At 33.8% G+C, this 24,389-nt stretch overlaps 2 protein-coding genes across 9 annotated transcripts; both read left to right on the top strand.

Moving 5' to 3' along the window:
- The first annotated feature begins 2,098 nt into the window (after nt 1-2,098).
- On the top strand, nt 2,099-5,759 carry LOC107949556 (uncharacterized). Of its 8 annotated transcripts, XR_005911211.1 has the most exons (7): nt 2,103-2,341; nt 2,413-2,614; nt 2,828-2,909; nt 3,809-3,916; nt 4,758-4,815; nt 4,914-4,939; nt 5,110-5,759. XR_005911211.1 is itself a non-coding variant. In XM_041089787.1 (4 exons), exons 1-4 carry the CDS (start codon nt 2,286-2,288, stop codon nt 3,817-3,819), a joined length of 351 nt encoding a protein of 116 aa, XP_040945721.1. In that variant the 5' UTR covers nt 2,104-2,285; the 3' UTR covers nt 3,820-5,759. The 8 variants fall into 8 exon arrangements, 1 of the variants encoding a protein (XP_040945721.1); XR_001697787.2 differs by having other exon boundaries at nt 2,099-2,341; nt 2,756-2,909; nt 4,914-5,759; XR_001697786.2 differs by having other exon boundaries at nt 2,104-2,341; nt 4,914-5,759.
- Nucleotides 5,760-7,248: 1,489 nt separating this feature from the next.
- On the top strand, nt 7,249-20,723 carry LOC107949555 (pleiotropic drug resistance protein 3). Its single transcript, XM_016884246.2, has 24 exons — nt 7,249-8,095; nt 8,213-8,336; nt 10,439-10,521; nt 10,679-10,763; nt 11,495-11,654; nt 11,763-11,839; nt 12,089-12,142; nt 12,233-12,323; nt 12,420-12,721; nt 12,876-13,157; nt 13,243-13,556; nt 14,275-14,435; nt 14,539-14,642; nt 15,558-15,711; nt 15,802-15,936; nt 16,036-16,109; nt 16,202-16,534; nt 16,626-16,916; nt 17,067-17,150; nt 17,413-17,546; nt 17,785-18,012; nt 18,754-18,925; nt 19,438-19,692; nt 20,403-20,723. The coding sequence occupies exons 1-24, from the start codon at nt 7,728-7,730 to the stop codon at nt 20,667-20,669; spliced, it is 4,332 nt and encodes a 1,443-aa protein (XP_016739735.2). The 5' UTR covers nt 7,249-7,727; the 3' UTR covers nt 20,670-20,723.
- Nucleotides 20,724-24,389: the final 3,666 nt, after the last annotated feature.

The raw sequence follows: 24,389 nt of genomic DNA, 5'->3' as shown, positions 1-24,389 counted from the left end.
AAAAATGTAAGTCATAACTCCACAGTATCGAAACCTAGGGTTATGTATAAGTACTTGGCCTCTTGGATGGTGCCACCACTACACCAAAACAGGCTTTTAGCGGCACTTTTAGCGGCGTTTGAATAAAAATGCCGCTAAAAATCGAGCATTACCGGCGCTTTACGAAAATCGCCACTAAAGATCGAGCATTCGCGGCGTTTTTCGAAAAGTGACGCTAAAAATGAGCATTAGCTGAGATTTTCCCAAAAATGCCGCAAAAAACTAAAGCCCAACGGCGTCGTTTTCTTACCTTTATGGTCTTTAGTGGCGTCTTAAAAAAAGCGCCGCTAATGCTCAGGGATTTAGTGGTGTTTTTGAAAAACTGCTAATGCTCGGGGATTTAGCGGCGTTTTTGAAAAAGCGCCGCTAATGCTCTGGGATTTAGTGGCATTTTTGAAAAAGCGCCGCTAATTCTCTAGGATTTAGCGGCGTTTTTGAAAAACCACCGCTAATTTTCGGGGTTTTAGCGACGTTTCTTAAAAAGCGCTGCTAATGCTGTGGTCTTTAGCGGCGTTTTTGGAAAAGCGCCGCTAAAACCATTTTATCTTAATTGATTTATTTATATTAATTAAATAAAATTCAATTTATTTCTAATTGAATATTTAAAATCTTCAAAAAAAATAATAACACGTAGAAATAATTTGAAATAAAACACATGGAAAAATTAAAATACTATTATTTAAAATAATTTTAAAGTTTTTTGGGTACATGATTACTGATTATTTTTTAATTTATATATTAAAAATTTTCTGATATAATCGTAAAAGAGATAGTATTAATTTTAAAATATTGAATTAATTATCACTATAGTTTAGGATTTTTGGTTTAAGGTATATGATTTATTTAAGATTTAAGGTCGGTTTAGGAGTTACTATTTTAAGGTTTAGGGAGTATGGATTTATGGATTATGGATTAGGGATTATGGTGTAAGGGTTAGGATTTAAGGTTTAAGGGTTAGGGGTTAGAGGTTAGAGGTTTAGGGGTTAAGAGTTAAGGATTTAGAGTTTAGGGATTCATGGGTCGAGTTAGAGTTTGGGGTTTAGATTAATTTTTTATTTATATTTTAAATATGTTTTTAAATTTATATATTAAATAATTTCATATATAATTGAAAATGATAAGATAGTATTAATTTTAAAATATTTAATTAATTATCATTATAGTTTAGGGTTTATATGGTTTACGGTATATGGTTAATTTAAGATTTAAGGCCAGTTTAGGAGTTATTATTTTAAAGTTTGGGGATTATATATGGATTTAGGGATTATGGTTTAAGGGTTGGGATTTAAGGTTTAGGGGTTAGGAGTTAGGGGTTAGGGGTTAAGATTTAGGGATTTAGGGTTTCAAGGGTCGGGTTAAGGTTTAGAGTTTAGATTAATTAGTTTTTTATTTATATATTAAATATATTCTTATATAATTGTAAAAGATATAATAATAAATTTAATATATTGAAATTATGAGTATAGTTTATATTATTTAAGAGATATATAATAGATAGACTTTATGTATATTGAATGGTTAATTTAAGATTTAAGGTTTATTTGAGATTTATTAAATAATACAATTTTATACAATTAATTAATGCTTTTATATTTAAAAATATTTAATCTAAACCATTTGATATATTTAATATGCATAGATAGGTAATTATTTAATTTGGATAGGACCAAATTATAAGAAAAAATAAAATACAAAAATAAAAATGAAATAAAATTTATAGTTTTTCTAATTCTTTTAAATATTACTTAAAATTTTAATAATTCTTTATGTAAAAATTTTAATAATTCTTTATATAAAATTTATATGAAAGATACAATAATTGAATATAAAAAAACATGCGAGCTTTAGCGGCGTTTTCAGCAAAAAATGCCATTACTATGTATTAAAATTTCCCAAAACGGCGCCGTTTCGATAAAAAAATTTAAATTTTTTAGTGGTTTTTTCAGCAAAAACGCCGCAAAAAGTTGACATTACCGGTGTTTTGATAAAAACGCCGCAAATATGTATTGCAATTTTTCAATAGGGTCAGTTTAGATAGTTAAAACGCCACAAATGTGGAAGCAAATAAAAGATAATCAAAATCCCGCTCACTTCTAAAAAAATTTTTGATTACCCGCTCATTACTCCCTCTTGTTCTCATCTCCGTCGTGCGCCCTAAATCCCCCAAATAAAAGTTTGTTTTTCTTCAGCTGAAATCCCCCAAATTTCCCATTTCCAACAACAGACTTGAAGGAAGAAACCAGAAGATGGGATGGAATCACCCAGACATATCGCTGGAAGAAATGATGAAACTGATAGAAGGGTTTGTTGATATCCTAGTTTTTTGTTTTGTTTTATTTTTTAAAATTTTATTTACTTTTGGGACTTTTTAAGGAATGACAAGAAAAAAGAATCTGGCGATGACAAGTTCGACAAACCCATATCAGAGACTAGGGTTTCAAGGGAAGAATGTGGTTCAAATGGGAGAAATCTAAATAAGAAGAGAAGTTATGCACAGTTTCATTTAGAGTTAGGTCAATCTGATTTTCTTCTCCATGCCTGTCAGTCGACTAAGCGGAGCAGCATATTCCATCCCGTAAGTCTAAGGATTCCTCATCATCTTATCTGACGTGATGGCTATCTTATCCTTCCTCCCATTTAGGGTGTCTTACTTTATCGCGTCTTTACAGTCTTTTAAGATTATCTGCTCATTAAGAACTTTTACCTGCTTTGAAAGATCGAGGTTTTTGTGGTGGCATCCGATGGTTTCTAATACTGCTCGACTCCTCTGTTTTTCCATGTTCGGCAGTGGAAAATCTCCCCCTGGCATAAACGATCAGTCAAATGGAAGCAGATTCCTAAAGATTTCAAAATCTTATACACAGTGAATAGTAAGTTCCCTGAACATATATAGTTTTAATTTTCTTTTACACAACAAGCTCATCAGCCACAGCTAATTTTTTTTTCTTGGTTTCTGCATTTATTATGGATTAAGTTCTATAGAAGAAAATTAGTTCAATGCCTACATTCCCATATCTGAAACGAACAGAACAGTGGAATTTTATAAGCCGTTTAGGATTTATGATGAATTCTCGACTTGTTTGTGAAATTAAAAACTCTATTGTCCGTGTATGATAATCAAACCATCGAAAAGAAAATAGAATTTACCTCATCTGCTTCATAAAATTCTCCATTGTTCCAGATGAATTTCTTTGAATAAAGCTTGGAACTTTTTTATTTATTGAGAAATGAATCAATGGTGGGCAATGGAGGGGCCTGCTTTTATTTGAAAGGAGATATAATTCAGAAAGATAGACTGGAGAAAAGGAAGAATTGTGATGGTTTGGTAATAGCATACAAGCTTTGGATAATTTGCTTTGCATGCAAAGGTTGGTTTAGATATTGATAAAGGAACGTATTACCTGTCTACATCCTTTTGATGTTATATGTTAATGCAGTGTAAGCATTTTTAAGAAGGATTCTTTCCTGAAAAGCAAATAAGGTTTGAGAAGAATCTTGTTTTGTTAAGATAAAAATGATTCTACTTTATTTTTGTTGGTATATTTTCAGCTTACAAAGAAAGCTTCTCCGATATAAAGAAATACAGTAACTCGTCTTTATGTGAAGCGGCTGGAATTGAACCGAAATGATTGAAGTTTAAATATTTAATTTTGAATTTCAAACAGAATCAAAATCCTCATTTATATAATTATCTTATAAGTATTTTGTAATATCTGGATTTTGTTACTATGCTTGTCATCTTATGTTATATCTCTTTTTTCCTTTGAAGGCCCTTGCTGACAGAGAGAGCATTCAAGCTAGATTTGATTTGTTTGCCTACAATATTCTGCCACTTGATCATGGAGGTATTCAGCAAGCAATTATGAAATTTCCTGAGGTCTGACACTACACGAATATACTCTGGTTTTCTTTTTTCTGTCCACTTTTGTTTCTAAGAGGTAGTTGTCACAATATTCCCCATGGGGACATATTCCATGCTAGCCCATCACTTAGTGAAGCTCAGTTCCTTTGTTTGAATTCTTATGCTTTAAGTAGATAAGGGTTTCTATGTATTGCCTGAAAACATTTTGTACTTCAAATAATATGCCATATGAAAATAAAATATTTTACCAATAAAATAAAATAAAAAACAAGAATTGAATAACAAAAAATTTGAACATAGAAGAAGTTTAATCAATTTGCTTGCAAAAACTCTTCAAGGTCTATCTCTTTTCATCTTCTTAATTAATTGTTAATCTTCCCAATGGTCGCCTACCAAAGAAAACGACGTTTTGCCAATCAAACTAGGTATGTGTTTTCTTGGTTTTTTATATATATTCTTTTCTTTTGACAAAGAACTTGAGGTTGAACTGATTTGACTAAGGACTTGGAGTTGAACTAATTTGATTCTTGTTTTGTATTTTATTTTATTGGCAAGAAAGATAAAATATTTTATTTATCAAATAATCTAAAAGATTTTGAATTCTTATGCTTTAGGTAGATAAGAGTTGTTTTTCAGTTGTTTTCTTAAATTATTTATGATTATATTAGTTGCAATAATGAAAAAATAATTTCATTTATGTACTAGTAGGTTAAATGGTAAATTCTTTTATATGCTGCTTCGGCTCGTAAGCTTACCTGGTTTTATATTTTCCATCTAAGCATTCTTGTATTTCATCTAATTTGTTTGCTGTTTATGCTAAAGAACTGTGGCCTTTTTTATCATTTATTTTGTGTAGGAATTAGTGGTGCACCTCAAGATAACAACATTATGCTTTGGAATGCTGTTATATTTGGGTATATTATGAAATAAGACTAGAGAATCTTTATGTACTTGCTTTTTAGATGAAAGTTCTATTAAATTGTGCTAATGTCTTTACTTGATGGATTTGCAGACTTGATGACACCCCATGGGATGGAGGTAAAGTAAATTCTGGTGTTTTGATTTGAAGCATCAATTTTTCTATGTTCGTTTAGTTGATTTGTTTGATTTTCTATTTAGAAGGTTGCTATGCTCAATATATGTTGATGTAATCTATTTAAAATTTCTGAGCGGTTTTAAAATTTATTTTGATTATTATGTGAGGTTAGGCAACAAGGTGAATAATATCGATGATTATTACTTTGATTATTTATGGTGCGAAGATTATAAGTATATCAAGGTGATCTTTTCTGATTATCGTGAAACTTCTGCATCTCAGCCGAGGTTAGTCTCAATTGATCTCAATTGTCTCCTTGTTCCACTATTAGCTAAAACAATAAGCTCGTTGATTTTCTGACTTGCTTAATAGATTAGTTGTTTCATGTTTGGAAACTTTTGATGCTCTTGGGCTTATGTCCTGTACTCATTGAAAAAATTTCGGTTCTCATTCTTCACTTAACAAGTCCAGTGGCACATACATATGTAAACTAGGAATTCATTGGTTTCATTGCTGTAATCTCTCTTATTCAATACCTAATTCATTTCCACGGTTGAGATAGCTAAGTTGTCAATTTCCTGGAGTATTAATTTTTGCATTCATGTTATTTCTCATTCATATTTAACTTGTCAATATCAATTTTTGTTTTAATGCATTATAATTATTTTCCCAATTCTGCAAGGTACATGAAGATTGGATAACCAGGAATGTAGCAGATGTAGTTTGCATTGTATTTTTTATTACCAAGATTTACTTGATTAAGAAAATGCATTGTATTTTTTATTACCTTGCAATGTGTATAGTCATAGGCAAGTTCAACTAGTCAGTCTATTTCTCATATGTATTATTTATTTTAGTTTTGATTCTAAATTTTTATTTTTACTTTAATATTTACGACAACTTTTCTAACTTTTGGATTTTAATTGTGTTATTAATTTATTATTTTAAATTCTAAAATTAAATTCGTTAATTTTTATATTTAGTTTTAAAATTAAAATTTTCATAAAAAATTTAATTTAAATAATATTATCCTTAAAGTATATTTAAAGTTTAAATTTAAAAAATAAAACATAATATAATATTTATCATAAAAATAAATATTATTTGATTAAAATATTTTTTTTAAATGTTATATTTTTAGTGGCATTTTTGTGAGAAGCGCCGCTAAAGGTATTGAGTTATAGCGGCGTTTGTGAAAAAAACGTCGTTAAAGGTCACGATCTATAGCGGCGTTTGTGGTAAAAGCGCCGCTAAAGCTCTTGAGCTATAGCGGCGTTTGTGGGAAAAGCGCCGCTAAATGTCTTGAGCTATAGTGGTGCTTGTGGGAAAAGCGTCGCTAAAAGTCTCGAGCTATAGCGGCATTTTTGGTAAAGCGCCGCTAAAGGTCAATGTTTTTAGCGGCGTTTGTTAGAAAAGCGCCGCTATAGGTCATGGTCTTTAGCAGCACTTTTCCAAAAATGCTGCTAAAGTTAGCGACGCTGTATTAGCGGCGTTTTTTGCGGCGCTTTTAGTGGCGTTAAAAGACGCCGCTAAATGCCTAAAAAAGTGCCGCTAAAAACCTGTTTTGGTGTAGTGCACAAGGTTGTTTTGTAAGTTTTGAGCTCGCTTTAGTTCGCATATGGTTCTGGAAACCTCTAATCAACCACAATTTGATTCTAATTTACTTTAGGATAATTTTGAAACCTCCAAATTGATTTTATCTTCGTTGAATGGTTTTATTAAATTGTTTTTAAGTTTGTTTTCTTGAAAATATTGAGGTTTTTGCCATATATGTATCCTGGTGACATCTTTCATCCGTACCGACCAACTATGCAAGTGAGGGATGTTACAAACTTTGAATAGAGAAATAGAGAGATTCTAGTGTTAGCAAAATATAAGGAAAAATAATTTAGGGGTTTAGGGGTTTATAATTTTTAATTATTTTTTTACAATCTTCTATATATATTTTTAATATTTTAATATTTTAATATTTTAATATTTTTATAATGTTTAATTTTTTTTACAATTTATTTTAGTTTTAAAATTTTTTTATAGTTTTAATTATTTTTTTAATAATTCCACTTTTTTTAATTTTTAATTTTTAATTATAACATCATTCTCTAATGTATGACACATTACGATTGGCTCATGACATTGATTAAATATCTTATTTGATGTTATTAACGCGGAAGGATTAAACCCATGAATATTTTATAACGTTAGATGAGTAAAAGTAAGCTAAAAAGAATCTTTAAAGATCAAAATGGAAAAGGGAAACGATATACTTAAGGACTAAATTGTGCTTCAAAACACTAGTAATTTGAAAAATAATAATAATTACAATTAAATAAAATAATTGGGTAGATTAAAGTCAATGGAGTGAATATTTCCGAGTTTCAATTTCTTTTGCTGGGTCCAAGTTTCAATATTTAATAGTTTCAGTGTGATACTTGCCGGTCTAAATATTATAATGTTTGTTTCTTAAGACTTCATTAAGTTCTTTATGTATTCACAATATTTGTTTAACCATCAATGGCTTTCTGCTGTCGTCAACAAAATATGTAAGGAACCCTTAAAAAAAAAAGACCAAATTTGTAAGGAATCAAACTGACCCGAGACAGCATTTGTGCCAGCACCGGCATTTTCAACGCCTATTTGCTTGCTGTTAGCGACTGTGACATGATCCATTACTCATTGCGTTCCCTCTTCAACTTGCAGTTTATGCACATTTTTATATATATATATATAAAATCATGTACACTCATGTCTTTCTTGTTCTAACTTTTTAAGTGCTCGCAAGCCAATCCTACAATGGCTCAACTGGTGGGTTCCGATGAGATAGAGTCTTTGCGATTTGAGTTGGCACAGATCGGAAGGAGCATCAGGTCGTCGTTTAGAAGTCGAACATCAAGTTTCCGTGATGGTGATCATAGTGAATATGAGTTGCAATGGGCAGAAGTTCAGAGATTGCCGACGTTTGAACGGATTAATACTGCCTTGTTTGACGACGAAGAAGAAAATGGAACGTCAGGCAGTGGGAATTATGTCAAAGGGAAACGGGTAGTTAATGTCACCAAACTTGGAGCTGACGAACGCCATGTGTTTATTGAGAAGCTCATCAAACAAATAGAACATGACAACTTGGGTTTGTTGAAGAAGCTTAGACATAGAATTGACAAGTAATCAATGATCGTTTCTCACACATTTGCTCTAGTTTTTTTATTCATAGACAATAGCTAAAATAATATAACTCAGTGAAACATTATGTTCTTCTTATTTATAACTTTGTTTTTCAGGGTTGGGGTAAAGTTGCCGACTGTGGAAGTAAGATATAAGAATCTACATGTTGAAGCACAATGCGAGTTAGTTCGTGGCAAGCCTCTTCCCACACTCTGGAACACAACTAAAAGCCTGCTTTCAGTGAGTACCTCTCCCCTTACACTTTTTATTTATTTTAAACACAATTTCGAACATATATGCCTACCAAAAATACATGGAAAAAAAACTTAGAAATATTGAATATACTGGTGTTGGACATTGTTGGTGTTATGAACAAAGAAAGAAAGCAAAACAGAGAATTGGCAGTATAACGAGTCTACTCTATATTTTATTTTCTTCAAACTTTACAATAAGTTTCTTTCCAAGAGAACTCAACAAACCCCACTAATATAATCTTGAAACTTGGAAAAACATGCGCAAACTAAACATGCAATAGTATAGCTATAGTGAGTAGGGAATACCGTATCCACGAGGACTAAAAGTATTAATAATTACCATTTTTTTATTATTTAGTCAACAATTTGGAGAGATGTGTTTTACTCTAAATTTACTAAACTAATTTAACCATAAACGCAACAGAGAATGAATCAAGAAAATAATCAAATATTAGCCAATGAAATAGACAATACCCAGGAAAGAATCTACCTAGACTTCACTTATTATTATGAATCTGAATTAAATGATTTTTTCAGTTGTGACTTGATCCGTGGAAATCTCTAAATTATTTTAATATCTCTTTTTGAGAGTAAAAACAACTAACTCTAGGTTGATTAATTGAAATTTCTTTCTAATTCAAACCCCTATCATCGCATTAACTCGATCTATGGATTCCCCTATTAGATTTGACTCTAATAAATAAGAAATAAGCATACATAATTGAGAACAAAAATCAAGTATTTATCGCATAAAACATAAATTAAATAATAGGATTCATCATAGGTTTCATCTCTCCTAGGTATATAGGGGATTAGTTCATAATCCTGAATGAAAACATTTCAAAGTTAGAAAAACCACAAGACATAAAGAAACTTAATAAAACTTAGAAAGAAATTAAAAGATCTTCAATCTTGATGGAGATCTGCTTTCGAGTTGGCTCCGACAGTGTTCTTCGAATGTTTTCTTCGATCTTCTCTGATTGCCCTATTATGTATTCTTCTAATGGGTATCTATAAACTTTAGAATGCTCAAAAAGCCTAAAAATTGGATTTTTCCGCGTATTTGGGAATTAAGGTGTGAAATCAACACAAGCTGGCACATGGACGAGTGTCCAGCCCGTGTGGCTTACACGGGCATGTGCCCAGCCTGTGTGGAAATGCCCAAGTTGTGTGGATCTTGAAAATAGCTCTATTTGTTTGATTTTGGCTCGTTTTTCGCTCTTTTCGCTCCCAAATGCTTTCCTAAGTATAGAAACATGAATTTAAAGGATTAGGAGAATCAAATTCACTAATTTACATAATTAATCATCCTAAAATGCATTAAGAATGAGATTAAAATATGTTACTTTTATAGCTTATCACACGCACTCATCATTGGTAGCGTGCACCAAAACATCTAACTGCGGATACAGTTCATAAGCACATTCTACGGATATACTCCGCATTTCATCAATCTCACCATATAGATCACAGCTCTGTTCTCACTTGGATAGTCCGCTAGGCTTGTTGTGTATGAACTTTCCGAAACAAGATTGTCCACATGATAGTTTGCATGTTCACATGATGGTCCGCATAACAATAGTCTGCGAGGTAATTCGTCAGATGATTGTCCACCAAGTGATTCACATTTGAACTGTTCGCCATTTGTGCGAGTTGTTGCATGGTTTGCCACCTTGCAACAGATATGTACTTATATCCAACGCTCACACTAAACTTTGAGTGATGTAACCTTTTCTCCTTAGTTGGATTAACTTTCTGACTACATCATAGATATGGAAATCACCTTTCGAAGCTTTTGGTGTTTCATAACTTTAGAAAAACAAAAATATTTTTGTTATAAGCGGAAATTCTATGAATAGAGGATCTAGATATGGCTTAAGCTTTCTCTGAAGATAAGGTTGTTGACAATTCTGCATTTATCTATTGAAGAATCCTTGAATTGTTTAATATAAATTTTCTTTATATGCATTAAGGGGTCCAATAGTGGATTTTATCATATACTCGTCTAGCAATTGAGCCTTTTATTTGCTACGCTCTCTCATAATCGCATATAGGAGACCAGCTAAGTTTCATTTGTCCTTGTAACAGGGTTTAGCCAATCTACCAGGTTCAAAACAAGAAGCTAAGATAAGCATCCTAAATGATGTGAGTGGCATCATTAAACCGGGAAGGTATATCCATGGAGTACTCAGAAGTTGTTAAGTTTTTAAGTTAATATTTTATAGCTAAAGAGGCACCCATGATAGGAATAGTGAATTTTCTGCTTTATTGAGTAACATAGTCCACATATCTGACCTGGGTTGACTATGACTCGTTTTCTTCATGCAGAATGACTTTATTGCTTGGCCCTCCAGGATGTGGCAAAAGCACGTTATTGCTGGCGCTTTCTGGGAAGCTGAGTCATTCCCTAAAGGTAATATCTTAGAAATATCTGGAAGTGTTGATTGTGACGTGAACTGATGCAGTTACATGCTGAAAATAGAAGAGAAAGATAAGAAAACTTTACTGTATATAATTCACCACATTTAAGCAAAAGTTCACTTTAAGAATGTTTTGGAACTTGGTTCAACCATTCCAGAGTTTACTTGGTCTACTGATGTTTATGTATATTGAATTTAGCGGTTACGTAGTGTTGTTTTTCCTAAGAACTTTTAAAAAGATTAATTTAAACATGGTTGGTTAAGATTTCTGTAACCTCATCTATGCTGCATTTCATGATATTGATTATGATTCTTGCATGGTTATTCACCATGGAATTGTTTTCCCTATATTGCTCAGACTCTTCATTTTCTTGAAGTATTAGTATCCAACACCCATGTCAAACACACATTTGGACATTGTTATAGAAATATGACCCTCCAAATAAATAAGTCCTTAGAAAATACTAAGCATATCAATGTTGGACAATTACCCGTATCCAACAACCATGCCCAAGTCTGAGTAGTTAAGATAGGTTTTTCCAATAACCATATTTGTTTGTAACTCTTGGTTCACCGTTCTAAACTTCTTCTCGTACAATTTTCTTTTGTACGTGTATTATAGCTGAAAATTTTGCAAAGAAGTGCTTAGTGGGAATTTGATCACCAGGCCGATCATGTGTTCCTTATAACTTTTGTTTTCTTCCCACTCTTTCGTCCTTTAAAGGTTGCGGGGGAAATAACATATAATGGCTACCGACTAGAAGAATTTGTTCCTCAGAAAACCTCTGCTTATATTAGCCAATATGATCTGCATACCCCAGAGATGACAGTTAGGGAGATTCTTGATTTTTCTGCACGTTTTCAAGGAATAGGCAGCCGAGCTGGTAAGAGTCCCTTGACAAATATTACTGGTGATTTTCATGTAAATGTTGTAGTCTTGTCAGGTTCTCAACTAGTACTGTTTCATTAAAAAAAAAAATTGGTGTATAAAGAAATCATGAAAGAAGTCAGCCGAAGAGAAAAGCAGCCTGGAATTGTACCTGATCCCGACATAGATGCTTACATGAAGGTAATCATCAAGCTTAGTTGCTTTCAAAGTCGTAAGATATTATGGAGACAATGTTCCACAATTCAGACTGGAATTTGAGAAAGGCCAAAGTGAGAGTTTGCTATATGACAGGAAACTGATAAAGGAAGAATATTTAATGCCTGTCAAATTATAAATTTCTAGAATTTTTTGCTCCTCGTTATTCTTGCTCGACACAGTGGAATGTATGCTTTTGGTGATTGTAACCATTATTTGAAACTGTTTTCACAGGCAATATCAGTTAAAGGTCAGGAAAGTACTCTCCAAACTGATTATATTTTGAAGGTAGTTCACCACCTCTCTTTTATACAGCTGAATATTTTAACAAACTTCTTATGGACTGTGAGTGATTTTTGTTATTTAAATGTTCTTCAGATTCTTGGACTAGACATCTGTGCTGACACCAAGGTTGGGGATGCCATAAGAAGGGGAATATCAGGTGGTCAAAAGAAAAGATTGACAACAGGTAGTGGATGTTTACGGGTGAACAGTTGATAAGTTCTTGGAAGCAGCATTGTTTTCTCTGCTGTTATGATTGTCAAGTTTTTCTCAATGAGTGTAGGTGAGATGATTGTGGGGCCAGCAAAAACTTTGTTCATGGATGAAATATCAAATGGCCTTGACAGTTCAACCACTTTCCAGATTGTGTCCTGCCTTCAGCATCTGGTGCATATTACTGATGCTACTGCATTGATATCACTTCTTCAGCCTGCCCCGGAGACCTTTGATCTCTTTGATGATGTTATTTTATTGGCAGAAGGGAAAATTGTGTATCAAGGCCCTCGCACTAACATTTGCAAGTTCTTTGAGGAATGTGGATTTAAGTGCCCAGAAAGAAAGGGCATTGCTGACTTCCTTCAGGAGGTATGCTTTTGAGATTTATAGTAGCAAGTGTCGAGTAGGAACATATGGCTGACAAGGTATTTCAAGAAAAAAAATAGTTGGTGCAACATAGCCTAACTTCTTGTTTTTCATTCATTTCTTTGATGGTTAGTTTTATTTTTTAAAACTTATTCAGGTAATCTCTAGAAAAGATCAAGAACAGTATTGGTACCATAAACAGCAACCTTACAGCTATGTTTCAGTTGATCATTTCATAAAAAAATTCAAAGAGCATCATATTGGTCAGAATTTAGATGAAGAACTCTCAAAGCCATTTGACAAGTCTCAAAGCCACAAAGATGCTCTATCCTTCAAACCATACTCCCTAAGTAAATGGGAGCTTTTCAAAGCCTGCTCCATGAGAGAATTACTTCTAATGAAGAGAAACTCTTTCACTTATGTGTTTAAATCTGTACAGGTAACTTCCCTTAGGTGTTGCCTTGTTTTCTTTTTTGTCATTTGTGAGCTGAAAGAAATTATTATTGGATTGTTTCTTTATGCAGCTAGTCATAATTGCCTCAATAACAATGACTACTTTCTTGCGAACTCGAATGGTTGTTGATGTCATCCATTCAAGTTACTTTATGGGTTCTTTGTTCTATGCTCTTGTGATACTTCATGTCGATGGGTTTCCGGAATTAAGCATGACTGTATCAAGAATTGCAGTGTTCTACAAGCAGAGAGAGTTGTGCTTCTACCCTGCATGGGCTTATGCGATTCCTGCGGCAATCCTTAAAGTACCTCTTTCACTTTTGGAGTCGTTTGTGTGGACATCTATGACTTATTATGTCATTGGCTACAGTCCTGAGGTTGGAAGGTCAGTTGCATTCTTTGTTAGTTCAAATCTTCTTTCAAGTACCCCTGTCGTCTGCATATCTGGATATGGGAATGGGAGATATGATCCTCCAAGGACTCCAATTGTATGAAAATCTTGGAAAAAATTTAGCATACTCTTATTGGACACGTACCAGTGTCTGACACTCATTTCCAAATCCAAGTAAAATAGTTCGTATCTAGAGAACTTTTGTTGTTCAACAAAAACTGAAGTCTTATACTGGTAATGTGGCATTGTAACATGAATTTCGACAATATCTACACTAACTTTCATGGATGTCATCTACCACGTATACAGACATGGTATGAAGATGTGATCCTTCAAGGACTGCAAGTACATGAAAAAAAATGGAACATCCAGTTGTGTATGTACTAGACACTTATACCCAAGTCTCGGTAACTTAGGTTGCATTTAGAAAACTTTTGTTGTTCAAGAAAAGCTAAAGTCATGTACCGGTCATGTGGCACAGTGACATGAAGTTTGAGGATATCTAAAATAACTTCATGCATAACCTAGTAATGAGTTCAATCATTTAACTCATTTTCAAATGATGCACTTTTAGATATGGATCAAGTTCAAGAAAACCACAAGGGAAGTTAACTTCCATGTCAAGGCCATTTCTCATTCCTTCAAGCCTAATATTAGAAATTTTGAATTTCATATATGATCTAATTTGGTTTATATTATACACTCTTATTAGGTTCTTCCGCCAATTCCTTATATATTTTGGTGTTCACTTAACATCCATATCCATGTTTCGTTGCATTGCCTCTCTCTTCCAAACTATAGTTGCTTCCACAACAGTTGGTGCTCTAGCAATTATGATTGTTTTGCTGTTCGGTGGCTTCATTCTCCCGAGACGTAAGATTTTATGATGCAATGAATAGTCCGTGTTAATAACATTTTGTTTACCTAAGAACTAAGCTTTTCTGTTTATTTCCACCCTTGCTTTTATTGATTGCAGCATCTTTGCCTTCTTGGTTGGAATGGGGATTTTGGCTTTCTCCATTGACGTATGGTGAGATTGGCCTGAGTTTGAACGAGTTTCTTGCTCCACGGTGGGAAAAGGTAATGTTTGGCTGCTTAAACCATAATAATTGCAGCAAAGGTGTTGTAGTTGGTATAATCCTATTGTTAGAACTAAGAAAACAAAATGTGAAACTTAGACAGAAATTTAAGCAATAAGCTTCAATTTCTTGCTGATCAAACAAGAGAATCGGCTATAGTTTTGTGAACTTAAAAGTGCTCAAGAAAAACCAGAAAATGAAGAAGAATTTGCAAGATTTTCATTACATTGAATAAAGGCATAAAGCCATTACATATACCAGACATTTAGCTGGCCAAAATGATGAAAAATGCTACCTAAACATTTACCTAACTCCACTAAGTAGCATAGAAACTTGATAAACATAACTTGTATACTTGGTAAAGCTGATTTATCAATCTGTCAGTACCTAATTACATCAAACATGCTAACAACTTAGTTCATATCTAAGTAACAAAACATCCAATTGAAGTAACAAAACATCTGCATGATCTTCAGCAGCAACTTGCATGGCTCGGGGCAGCTTGGTCTGCTTCATGGTTTGCATGTAAGCCAGCTTCAACACCTATATTACTCAGACTCGAGTGAGTGTTGGATACCGTATGTGTCCAACACGGGTAGGTTCATTTTTCGTTGAACTTTTTCAATATATTGGGAGGGTCACATCTCCATATCCATATCTAGTTATGTGTCAAATATGGTTACTCGAGAAAAGGAAGAGTCATGGATGTTTGCTATGACTTCTTCCATTATTTCTTTTATTCCTAAAAGGATTTGGTATGAAGTTATCTAATCTGTTTGTCCACCCCTAAGAACTCTCATGTTCATGACCAACCGTTATATTAAATCTCTGTTTAGATTTGGGAAAAAAAAAGTGTAAATTCTAGCAGTTAATTCATTTGTAAATGATTATCATCTCTGTTCAATTACATTTACAGGTGATATCTGGAAATACAAGCATAGGGCAACAAACTCTGGAAAGTCGAGGATTGAGCTTTGATGGCTACTTTTACTGGATATCAGTCGCAGCATTATTTGGGTTCATATTACTTTTCAATGCTGTTTTTACCTTGGCATTAACTTTTTTGAACCGTGAGTTCATCTTCTTCTGAACTGTAAGTTCTTTAATACGCATAAACTTTTCCTGCATATGTGCTAAGCCATACATTTATATGCATTCAGCCCCAGGAAAGTCTCGAACAATGATTTCTTTTGAAAGGTACTCTCAACTACAGAGAAAAGATGACAAAGAAGGTTTACATGAAGAAAGTAAACACGCTGTTAATGATCCAGGAACTGTGGCAGGACCAAAAACTGGTGAGCATTGCAATAGAATTCTTATTTTCCACTACATCGGATTTGTTGATTATACATATCTTTCCAGTTTTCTTACTTCTGTTATTTGTAATCTCACAGGACAAACGGTTTTGCCTTTCGAGCCATTAACTGTGACATTTCAGGATGTGCAGTACTATGTAAACATTCCTCAGGTAGATACTCTAGAGTTGGTTTACATTTATCTTTCATGTAATTCTCACCTGCAGTTCTTAATTTCAAGTCGGCAATGCCATTTTTTTCCCAGGAAATGAAAGAAAGGGGTTACAAGCATAAAAAGCTACAGCTTCTCTCAGGCATCACTGGTGCATTCAGGCCTGGTGTTTTGACAGCATTGATGGGTGTCAGTGGAGCAGGGAAAACAACTCTAATGGATGTTCTTTCTGGAAGAAAAACTAGTGGTATTATAGAAGGAGACATTAGAATTGGTGGGTACCCAAAGGTTCAAGACACATTTGCAAGGGTCTCAAGTTACTGTGAGCAAAATGATATACACTCTCCACTAATCACTGTGGAAGAATCGGTAGTATATTCTGCTTGGTTGCGCCTCCCATCTCAGATTGATTCAAAAACTAAAGATGTATGAGTCGATACCTGTTTTTTCAGCTCATGAATAAACATTTTATAGTTTGTTGCAGGATTTGATAACTTTTCTATTGATTTTTACTCAGGAATTTGTCAATAAGGTCATTGAAACTATAGAGCTTGATAGGGTTAGAGATTGTTTAGTAGGCATTCCAGGAGTCAATGGGTTATCAACTGAGCAGAGGAAAAGGCTAACTATAGCTGTGGAGCTTGTTGCCAATCCGTCTATCATATTCATGGATGAGCCCACTTCAGGTTTAGATGCAAGAGCGGCTGCAATTGTAATGAGAGCAGTGAAAAATGTTGTTGAAATGGGAAGAACAGTTGTTTGCACAATCCATCAACCAAGTATTGACATATTTGAGGCATTTGATGAGGTAATAGTAATTATGTATACCTTTTATTTTGCCAAAAAACAAAGAGTTAACAGTGAAATTTTAGCTTATATGAGACCTTATTTTTCCAAAATCTCCATATGTGGAAAACAAAACCAAGAGAAAAATCTTTCTGTTTTTCTCTTCTTGCAGTTGATTTTGATGAAAACCGGGGGACATATTATCTATTGTGGGCCATTGGGGCAGAACTCCATGAGAGTTGTTGAATACTTTCAGGTCAGTCAACTTGTGGAATTATAACAGTAGTTTCTTTCCGACACTGCTTTACGATACTGCCCTCTAAAGAACCTTAAAATACATGAAAGAAGATAGAAAAACATTAAACTTATCTGTGCTGAAAACATACCCGCATCCAGCACTCATGGTCGTGTTTGAGCAATGTTGCTCCTTATTGTCTGAGATTCAATATGTTGTGGTATTCGATAAGAATAACTTCAGTTCAGAAGCTGATTAACTCTTTTCCCCATTGTTGGTATAGAATATACCTGGAGTGCCCAAGATTAAAGATAACTACAATCCAGCAACATGGATGTTGGAAGTCACTTCTACATCCGTAGAGGTTGGAAATGGCATAGATTTTGCACTAATTTTTAAAGGCTCCACCTTGTGCAAGTAAGTAAAGATACTAGGATTTTTTATTGGCTGTCGTTAACAAAACAACCAGGTTTATCAAAAGCATAAAGAAGGTGAAAACTTTGCATTACTGCATCATCTTTCAATGCAACATAGACTCCATATTGTGGGCTAAAAACGTACTTTTAATCTTGAAGGTTAAACTATAATCTTATATGTATAAACCATTTAATATGGAAATCTTATGAGTGTGATTGTTTTGATCTTGCATTTGAAGGGAAAACAAGGAGCTGGTTAAGCAGTTGAGCTCACCAACTCCTGGTTCAAAAGATCTATATTTTCCTACTCGCTTCCCCCAGAATGGTTTGGAGCAGTTCAAAGCATGCCTCTGGAAACAGTGTTTATCGTATTGGCGAAGCCCTGCATACAATTTGACGCGCATTGTTTTTATGACAGCCTCATCTCTTATGTTCGGCGTGCTATTCTGGCAGCAAGGAAAGAATATGTTAGTATATACGTTCCATTGATGCAGCCTTATTTTACATTTGTTTGGCTAATGATGCTTAAAAGGTTGAAACTGCTTGCTCTCTCTATATCTTATCTAGCTCATAGCAATCAGTAATGCATTCTTGCATGAAGGTTTCCATTTACTTGGTCCGAAAGATATGTGGCTATGAAAATAGGAATCAAGTGGAACGACATTGATTGGATGCCAGTGTAACACCCTAATTCTACATTAAGACAGTTCATACTATTCATACATAATGTATATGTAAAGGCTTAAGCTTACATTTGTGAGGCATCTTTCTCGTCAAATGGATAATACGTTGGGTGTTGGTCTTCACAAACGTATCGAGCAATTACCACTTAGAACCCAGGACTAAGTGCTACACTGTGCAAGCTGGTTTTGCTTGTTCCATATTGGGTTTGACAAGGATGTCAAGCTTTAATTCTCTCGATATATAGAGAGAGACTCAATCCGTATTTGGAGGTCGTGAGGCTTTTGAGTCAAAGCAAACAATACCGTGCAGCACCTGTTTTCTTCTATGCTGTCGCGTAAACATGGAAGAATTAAGATCTTAGATCAAAACATTATGTATGAATGGTATGAACAGTATAAACAATAATTTTTTAACAGTATGTGGAAACCTTTGCATTGGATTCTATAAATGCTTATTGCATATAGTTGAAGGAGTATGCCATTTGGAAAGGACTGAATTTCATGGTCTGTTCCTTTGTTTTGCAGAAATAACCAACAAGACCTGTTCAGTATAGCTGGTTCGATGTATGCAGTTATAATTTTCTTTGGCATAAACAATTGTTCGACAGTTCTGCCACTTGTTTCAATGGAGCGCACAGTTTTATACCGGGAAAGATTTGCAGGAATGTACTCTTCATGGGCCTATTCTTTTGCACAGGTTTAAACTTCTCATACTTCCTCAACAACTTTAATTGGTTTGCAAGCTAATAATCAAAGGGTTTTTCTACTGGCTCTTCTCGATGACGTTGGTCGGACTTTCTTTTTGTTTGTTTTTTTTCCTTTTGAAGTTCCTTCATCTCTTTTCTGTGTATAACATAGTTTTGAATATGCGTATGAGGTTATAAACTTTTAAGGACTCTAGATCCATGAAAAAAGAAGCATCTAGACAATTGAACATACTTGTGTTGGGTACATATCCATATGCTACACTTGCATACAGTCCAAGTAAATAGCTTTCTGATGTTGCTCTGACTCTTCATTTTTCTTGAAATATCCATATCTGGCATATATACCAATATCCGTATGGGTATAACACCCTTCAAGGATCCTCCAAGTCCAAATACATAAATGGACTTAGAGAAATATTAAACACATCCCTCCTATTTGACACTGAATTTGAGTAACATAGCTTCTTGATTCATCCTAAAGACTTGGTTTTTGACATTGTAGGTGCTTGTTGAGATTCCGTACTTGTTAACCCTAGCAATTATTTATGTGATCATCACATATCCAATGATAGGATATGAATGGTCAGCCTATAAGTTATTCTGGGCACTCTACAGCATGTTTTGTACACTGCTATATTTCAATTACTTAGGGATGCTGCTGGTTTCACTCACTCCAAATATTCAAGTGGCTTCCATTGTGGCTTCATCTGCCTACACCATGCTGAATTTGTTTGCTGGATTCATAATTCCAAAACCAGTAAGTTTCTAATTTGCAACGTACTTATGCATAAGTAGTTGATGATTGGATTAGTCAATTCGATCAGTTGAAGCGATCATCAATGACCTCTTTAATCCAATATATACAATAAATAAGGATTTTTTGCGTACCTACAAAGTACTTATCCAAGTAATTTCTTAAAATCTGAGTTGATGATCAAACTAGTTTGTTAGATCATTTTAATTTCTTAGCCAAGTAATCTCCTAAAATCTTAGTTAATGATCAAACTAGTTTGTTAGATCAGTTCAATCCGCCTTGTTCAGTCCAATTTATATCAATAAACGGGGATTTTAGTGAACCGGTTCAATTAGAAAAAAAACTGATTGTTTTATTGAACCTTTATTTTTATTTTTATTATTTTTTTGTAAATGATACTTTTAACCTCTTAGCCACATATTAAAAACTACAGTATTAAGCTAAATACATATTGTTATCAACTAATTCCTATATTTAACCTTTTAGAAAACTGCACAACTGGTTGAACTGATGACCCAGATGACTCACCAGTTTGACCTCTAATTTATTTGTTTTATTCATAATGATGGTTCATGTACAAGGGAAACAATGTCAAAGCTTGCCATCTCATACATAAACTGATAAAATACACAAGAAAATGTGATCATTGCATGTTGTGGCCAAGTTTGGAAATATATGTATATGTATATAATGTGTGCCCATTTCTTTTGCAGCAAATACCAAAGTGGTGGATTTGGTTGTATTATATATGTCCCACATCTTGGGCAATGAATGGCATGCTTACTTCCCAGTATGGAGATGTTGATAAACAAATACTAGCTTTTGGAGAAACAAAAACTGTTGCAGCTTTTATTGAAGATTACTTCGGTTTTCACCACAGTTCTTTAGGCATTGTTGCTATTTTTCTCTTTATCTTCCCTGTTATTTGTGCTACCCTTTTTGCATACTTCATTGGAACACTGAATTTCCAAAGGAGGTAGATGTTCTTGATAAGTTTTCAAGAGAGCATTTAATAAAACTGTTGTCTTTTATTAACTAAACAACTGAATTTAAATAGAGAAAAGAGTCATAACCTAATTAGGAAAATAATTCTTTTATTCTAATAAACTAATAAAACATAAGGAAAATAATTCCCTTATTCTAATAAACAACTAAAAGATAAAATAAAATATTCTTAGAATATCTCAGATGATTTATTCTAAGACTTATCTACCTAAATAAGATTTATCTACCTAAAAACATATCTCAAAATATATCGATTTCACATATTTCAACACTGTCCCTCAAGTTGGTGCAAATATATCAATCATGCCCAACTTGCTTACAAGAAAATAAAAGCTTGTCTTAGAGAGCCCTTTGGTGAGTATGTCAACAACCTGTTGTTTTGAAGGAACAAACGACATGCACACTTGGCCTTCTTCAATCTTCTCCTTGATAAAGTGTCTATCAATCTCAACATGTTTAGTTCTGTCATGCTGGACTGGGTTGTGAGCAATATTAATAGCAGCTTTGCTATCATAGTACAACTTCATTGGTGAAGTTATTGGTTTCCTCAGCTCTTCCATAATTCTTTTTAACCACATCATTTCACAAATTTCTTGAGCCATTGATCTAAACTCAGCCTCTGCACTACTTCTTGCTACAACATTTTGTTTTTTACTTCGCCAAGTCACAAGGTTTCCCCAAACAAATGTACAGTATCCTGATGTAGATCTTCTATCTGTTATTGAGCCTGCCTAGTTTGCATCTGCATAAGCTTCAATTCCCTTTTGTTCGGATTTCTTAAAGAATAAGCCATTTCCAGGTGAACTCTTCAAGCCCTTTCTAGGTGAACTCTTCAAGTATCTCAGAATCCGAAACACTGCTTTTTCATGTTCCTCTATTGGGGAGTGCATAAATTGACTCACTAAGCTCACTGCAAAAGATATGTCTAACCTTATATATGATAAATAAATTAACTTACCAACTAATCTTTGGTACTGCCCTTTATCAACTAATCGACCTTATTTATTTTCGAATTTTACATTTGGATCAATTGGTGTGTCAGCTGGGCGACAACCACTTATCCCAGCCTCTTTTAGAAGATCAATCACATATTTTTTTGAGAGACCACAAGACCCTTTTTTGATCGAGCAACTTCTATTCCAAGAAAGTATTTCAAAGAACCCAAGTCTTTGATCTCAAACTCCAATGCTAGATGCTCCTTGAGACGCCTTATTTCATCCACATCATCTCTTGTAAGAATGATATCATTGACATAAACTATAATAACTGCTATTCTACCTCTTTGTGAGTGTCAATAGAACATTGTGTGATCAGCTTTCCCTTGTGAGTAACCTTGTTTTTTAACAACTTGAGTGAACCGTTCAAACCAAGCTCGAGGAGATTGCTTTAGACCATATAAAGATTTCCTGAGTTTACATACTTGAGTTTCAAATTTTTCTTCAAAACCTAGAGGAGGATCCATGTAAACTTCTTCTCCAAGTTTCCCATTTAGAAAAGCATTCTTCACATCTAGCTGTTGTAAGGACCAATCAAGATTAACAGCAGTTGATAAAAGAACTCTAACAAAATTTAATTTGGCTACTAGAGCAAATGTTTCAAGATAATCTATACTGTATGTTTGAGTGTACCCTTTAGCCACCAGTTGGGCTTTGTATCTATCTAAAGACGCATCTGATTTGAATATGGTTGTGAACACCCATTTGTAGCCCACAGTTTTTTTCCCTACAAGTAATTCCACTGTTTCCTATGTACCTTTTTTTCAAGAGCACGCATCTCCTCTAAAATAGCCTCCTTCCACTTAGGAACTTGTAGAGCATCTTTCAGATTTTTGGGTATTTTTACAGTATTGAGACACGAAACAAAGGTTGAGAATATCGAAGACAAGGCTTTATAGGACACAAAGTTAGACATGGGATATTTGACAACATTTGTAACACCTCTTCTTTTAGCAATTGGAATATCTAATTAGAAAATTCATAGGTTGGATTATGAGCTTTACCTGGACTTATGACAAGATCTTGCGAGTCGAATACTTGGTGATGAATCTCGTGGATTCCACTTTCTTGATTTTGATTTCTTCTTGAATAAAAAATTAACTCCTTTGTTTGTTCTTTATTCTTATGATCAGACTCTACACCTTCATACTCTTTTTCATTAACAACATTAACATCATTAATTTCTGTGTTAATCATAAATTCACCTTCCCCATTATTAGAATCTCTATGTTGTATATTCCTAGTATTTTCTTGATCAATTATAGAATCTTTCTTACTATAATTCCCTCCCTGAAGATTAGAATCAAAGTAAGATTGCATTTCAACAAATTTGACATCCATGGTAACAATAATCTTCCTATCAATTGGATCGTAACATTTGTAACCCTTTTTTATTAGAAGCATAACCAACAAAGACGTATTTTTTTGCTCTAGGATCTAGTTTTCCTTGGTTGTAAAGATGAACAAAAACACTACACCCAAAAACTCGAAGGGATAAATCTGTGATCAATTTAGAGTTAGGAAAGTTATCTTTAAAGAGACTGAAAAGAGTTCTATAGTTTAGAGTTTTACTACGCATTTTATTAATAAGATATGTAGTTGTTAACAAGGCTTCGCCCCAAAGATAATGTGGTACCTGACTAGTGAACATCAAGGCTCTAGTTACTTCCAAAAGATGTCGGTTTTTTCTTTCTGCAACCCCATTTTGCTATGGTGTATTTGTACAAGAGCTTTGGTGGGCTATACAATGTTTGGTTAAGAAAACACCTAATTGGTCACTAAAAAATTCCCCACCATTGTCACTCAGAAGTACTTCTATTCTCACACCAAATTGTGTTTTCACCATAGCATAAAAAGACTGAAACACATTTTTAACTTCAGACTTATCTTTTAATAAAAACACCCAACAAATGCGAGTATAATCATCAATAAATGTGGCAAACCTCCTGAAAAAGTTGAGACTCTCGAAGGTCCCCAAACATCATTATGAATTAACGAAAAAGGTTTGGAAGCTTTATATTTTTGAGGTGGGAAGAATGACTAATGATGTTTAGCCAATTCATAAAATTCACAGTGATATGAAGAAGGACTTTTATTTTTAAATAGATTAGGTAACAAATATCTTAAATAGTAAAAATTAAGATGTCCAAGCCTATAATGCCAAATCATAACCTTATCAAAACTAGAAGCAGAATTTAAACATAAAGTAGTTGTTGGTTGACTTAGATGATCGTCATCAAGAAAGTAAATTCCACCAGATTCTTTAGCATTGCCAATCATCCTCCCCGAGACTATGTCCTGAAATTTACACATAGAGGAGTAAAATATAACATGACAATTCAAGGACTGGGATAATTTACTGACCAATATGAGATTACAAGCTAGATTTGGCACATGTAAAACATCATGTAAAACCAATGAAGGTGAAATTTTAACAGTGCCTTTCCTGACTATTGCCGAGAACGACCTATCTATTACTTTAATTTTTTTATTTCCTGCACAAGGTGTGTAAGTTGGAAAAAGAAAATGACTACTAGTCATGTGATCACTAGCTCCAGAATCAACGATCCACGTGTTTGTTTTACAAGGCTTGGCACTGAAGAAAATAGAAAAATCAGTACCTGATTGGGCAAAGGAGGAAGAAGGATTATTGGATAAGTTACGAAGATAAGCATTCATCCAAAATTGTAGTGATTGAAA

This window comes from Gossypium hirsutum, chromosome D03 (assembly GCF_007990345.1).
Source record: "Gossypium hirsutum isolate 1008001.06 chromosome D03, Gossypium_hirsutum_v2.1, whole genome shotgun sequence".
Taxonomy (NCBI): domain Eukaryota; kingdom Viridiplantae; phylum Streptophyta; class Magnoliopsida; order Malvales; family Malvaceae; genus Gossypium; species Gossypium hirsutum.
The sequence above is the reverse complement of the archived record's forward strand: the minus strand, read 5'-3'. Positions and strand labels throughout refer to the sequence as shown.